Source organism: Solanum tuberosum, unplaced genomic scaffold (genome assembly GCF_000226075.1).
Source record: "Solanum tuberosum cultivar DM 1-3 516 R44 unplaced genomic scaffold, SolTub_3.0 scf00542, whole genome shotgun sequence".
Classification (NCBI taxonomy): domain Eukaryota; kingdom Viridiplantae; phylum Streptophyta; class Magnoliopsida; order Solanales; family Solanaceae; genus Solanum; species Solanum tuberosum.
In genome coordinates, this window is record NW_006239465.1 from 83580 (window position 1) to 88157 (window position 4578).

At 37.5% G+C, this 4578-nt stretch overlaps 1 protein-coding gene across 1 annotated transcript; it reads right to left on the reverse strand.

Moving 5' to 3' along the window:
• Nucleotides 1-207: 207 nt before the first annotated feature.
• LOC102578753 (uncharacterized protein At1g04910-like) lies at nt 208-4578 on the reverse strand. Its single transcript, XM_006365254.2, has 10 exons — nt 4279-4578; nt 4140-4199; nt 3957-4047; nt 3518-3594; nt 2402-2490; nt 2116-2299; nt 1592-1773; nt 1163-1265; nt 734-1065; nt 208-643 (listed from the first exon to the last, which is right to left on the reverse strand). Exons 1-10 carry the CDS (start codon nt 4474-4476, stop codon nt 208-210), a joined length of 1752 nt encoding a protein of 583 aa, XP_006365316.1. The 5' UTR covers nt 4477-4578.

Below are 4578 nucleotides of genomic sequence, written 5' to 3' on the forward strand. Positions count from 1 at the left end.
AATACTGTACCTTAACCAGCATAACTGGAAAAACTAGTTATCAATCTGCACTTAACCCTTATGTACAACTTTCTACCCCTAGGCTATGTTGGTATCAACGGAAAATTACACTGTTTATACATGCCTAAAATTACTTTTTTTTTGTATACAGTAGATGTTGAATCCCTTTTTTTTTTTTTTTTTTTTTTTTTTTTTAAATTTTTTTCTTCATATATTCAACTCCCTTAGTGAAATTGTGGCTCCGCCAATGCTCTGAATTCCTCCAACCTCATTCTCCATATAATCTGTATCAAACCAATATTGCTCATCCTCAATAATGCGTCTATCGGTCACTTCTCCAAAAGATTTCCTGGTACCATCATCAGCAGAATCAGTACCTTCTCCAAAGATCATGGCAGGACTTCGGGGAATTGTTACATCTTCTCTAGCCTTGACATTGGTATCTTCACAAATGCATGCTGATGGATTTTCATGAAACTCGCCCCTGCCTGGCTTTACCTCCATTGGGTCTCCCATGAAACCTATTTGCTGTTTTTGGACATGTGAGGAAAACTCTTCCCATGTCATGTTATTTCTATCCGTAAACATCTTATAAAGCTTCTTAGCATTTGGACGGATGGTTGGCTTGTGACCGAAGTATCGCCTACAACATGTAATGGATTCCAGTAAATTGAGTATATCTAACTGAAGCGTTGAAATAAATGCTTTCAAGTTGAAAGTAGCAAGAGCATACCTTCGTCCGGCAAGCATTCGTGCCATATTTCCATTGTTATTTGAAACAAAGACATCACTCTCATCACAAACAATGAAATCTAAAGCAGCCATCCTGGAAGAAAAAGAAGAAAATGGTGCCAGCTCTTCCTTGCTGGCAAGTGTCTCTTTGGTATAAAAATTTGGAAAGAAAGCCTTGAGAGGAGCCAACGTCTTCTCGCCCCCATAGATTTCCCCTGATGCAATATAAATATGAACATCTTTACCAAAACCAAGTGCTCTAAGCATAAGGCCAACTTCCTCAGGAGTTAGTGGGCATTTTCCGTTCTTTCTTTCTTTATCTGGATTTGTTACCTGCATTTTATGCCAAAGAAACAACATCGTGTTTAATGTGAGTAGTAGGAGCAACATACTCAATATTACCAGTTACTATAATAGTTTTATGACATACACGTAATGTCTTCCACCTCTTTCGTATTTTACCCAGTTCTCGTCTTTCCTCGTCTCCTCCACCATAGTAGCATCCAGAGAATGCTAGCATATCTGATTCAAACCTATCATAAGAGAAATAAAACTTCAGCTAGCATATAATAGTGGCGTGGAGAAGTCCACAGTCTACACTAACATGATTAACTTTAAGGTCGCTAAATGAAACTCATTGAATTAAAAAAAAGTAGCACAAAATATAGGCATTCTAGTTTGACACAACTGAATAAGTGCAACAGCAACAAGACTGAGCTTTAGAATTACACCCTATATAGAGATTAAAGGAGTCATAACGGAGTTCAAAATAGTCTGGATATCTGTTTCTATTGATTGTCAAGTAAGGAAAAAATAACGGCCAGGAAAATCTCGTGGAAGTATCAAATATGCACATTACCTTAGATGCAGCGCAAGGAAGTGCTGGCTTTTCTTTCTTATCCTTTCAACCAATTTTCTTCCCATTTCAATTATGGGATCAGTAAACTTCAGCGCGTGATAGTTGACTCTACATCTCAGCTTCTGTAGCTCCGTATCCAAATGATTGGAGAGTCTGTAATCAAATTTTGTTAACTGAACAGCCTGCATCAGCAAAGCAGATATGCCAGTCTTTCAAAACTTCTAGTCTAGGAAATAAGTTAAACTTGATACGAATGTAGCTAATTTTATTTCCTAATTTCTGTAGCAGAATTTTCAATATGAACACTATTGATTTGGATCTGCATCAGTCTCGACTGGAAGAAAAAAATATTGAATTTCACAATAATCAAGACATACACATATAAATCAACAAGAAAAACAGGACACTAACTTAGAGAAACTGCAAGTAATCTTGCGAAAATTTCTGTCAAGGAGTGGCACCATGTTAAGATACAAGACACAAGTCAAGCACAATGAAGTAATTCTTATATTAAATTGACTTACATGCTTTTTATTTAAAATTGGCTGGATACGAGTCTGATAACACTCAGCATTGCACTTCCTTGGAACACGTGTTGTGTGCGGAATTATGAGTTCATTTCCCATTCTAGGGAGATCCTTAATAATTTTGACATCCTTTGAGAGGTACGAAATAAACCAATTGACATCAAAAATTTCGGAGAAGTTGCTGCAATAAAAGGAATGATTACTCCCCAAAAAATGAAATCACTGAACGAAAGAAGGGATTGATGATAAAATGCATCAAGTATAAATCATATCAAGTAAAAACCTTGAATCCTTCCAATAGGATTGTTGGTCTAGCTTTGGAATTACAAGGACGGCATTCAAGATATGAGCAGCAACAACAGCATCAATAATCTGCATTCAGCAATAATAGAACTCAAACTCGCATCATTTCAACAGTCTCTTAAATGTAACAGTGAAAGAAAAAACTTCCAGGCTAAACATCTGTTCATAGCGTAAATCCATTAACAATTTAACATGCATGTCACAGATTTAATTTCATTCAAGAAGTGACGGGACACCAAGATGGGCAGGGCAGCCCGGTGCACTAAGCTCCCACTATGCGCGGGGTCCGTGGAAGGTCTATTGTATTCAGCCTTACCCTGCATTTCTACAAGAGGCTGTTTTTACAGCTCAAACCCGTGACCTCCTGGTCACATGTGACACCATGATGGTATATGATAAATGTGGCATGAACAAGAAAAACTAGATCCATTACTAAAGGACAAAAAGAGCACAAAAAAGGAAATAACTGGCTATCAATTTTCTTCTTTTTCCCAGTGACTATATGCATCAGATCATTGTTGTTAATTAGTTCTTCTAGGTCAAAGGAAGAATACTTAAAATGAGGTAAACTTATTCAGGAGAAGATTGTCTGTTTCTTTTACTTAGATTTGATGGAATATGAGGTGCAGCTTTCATCACAGTGGCTTTGCTTGGCTGCTCACTCATGTCAATAATTGGTGATTAGCTAATTTGAACAAGGTTTGTGAGGGAAGATGCCTCATAGAATCCTGTTAGACATGGTTTAATCCGCGGTAGGAAAACCTTGGGATTTAAGATTCGATGTGTTTCAACATGTAAAGTTTGTATTTTACCTTATTTTAGTTGTTTATTTCTCAACAGCTACGAAAGTCACAACTTGGAGTAAGTATATATACTCAAAAATGCCATGGGAAGATGCACTTGTAACTAGGAATTCAAATACTAGAAGATCCCGTTGAAATGACAAAGATAGCATATCTTGCAATATAGTAACATATCAACAAAAGAGCCATTTCCATCAATTGCTACTATAAGTATGAAATTAAATACTAGCGTCTGTCCATGTTATTGATCTTCTATTAGTGAAAAATTATCAGTTACAGGACAAGAGCAATACCCCTGTTCTCTGTTGATTCAAGCCTCCACTAGTTGCAATCAACAAGTACCTATTAGGAAGTGTATTAACCTCAGCAGCTGCAAAATGTTATCAGGTCCCATATCAAACAGATAGAAACAGATGCAGAGACGAATCTAGAATTTGAATTTTATGGGTTCAGATTCGTAATTCTACCACCTTCATCAGTATAAGTGCCATTATCAAATGAGCCCATAGATTGTTCACTGGATATGAAAAAAATTACACTTATACTGATTGTTTAGGCCATTACAATTTGCTATGACAACGACAAGCCATATAAATACACAGCAGAGTACCTCTGCCCCACCTCCCCCAAACCACCCACCCACACACACCAGCCCGCCTCCCTCATTAGCAATTAATGACGAAAATGAGCAATCAATTGGATTGGAAACCTAAAAAAGGGAAAACCACTCACTTGGAAACTTGTCACTGGCAATACTGCAACCATGGTAGAAATTCGATTTCTTCGAATTCCATATATCTCGGCTTAATCTCCCTTCTCCCATCTATCAACGCCGAGGATAAATCAACCACGAAAAATCAAATCAAACAAACAAAAACTCATGATAGAAATGTAAAATCCGTAACGCTCACTCACTGGTTCCTGAATCACTTGTTCTTCAAGCAGGTTCCTTCGGGGCTCCGTTCCATTATAGAACTATAATAGCAACACAAAACTAATCAAAAACACAGATATAACTTTTTTCGTAACGTAAACAACATTTCGTGTTTCTCACCAAGCTGATGAACTGATCATGGCGGCTATCAATGGGAGGAGCTATATAAGACATCAACACAAATAGAATGAGAACAATAACGGATAAAGCTGTAAAAAAAGGAACAAGCTGGAAAATGTTGCTCCGTCTCCGGCATAGAAGAATGATCGGAAATCCTACAAACACCGCCGTTTCACGGTGATGTTTTCTGTTCTTCATGTTTCATAAAAAAAAACTTGAGAATCGATCAATATCGCCGGTAATTCAACGAACTCAGGGAGCTAACAATCTGCTCGTAGTCTCCGCCTCCGACGATAACAG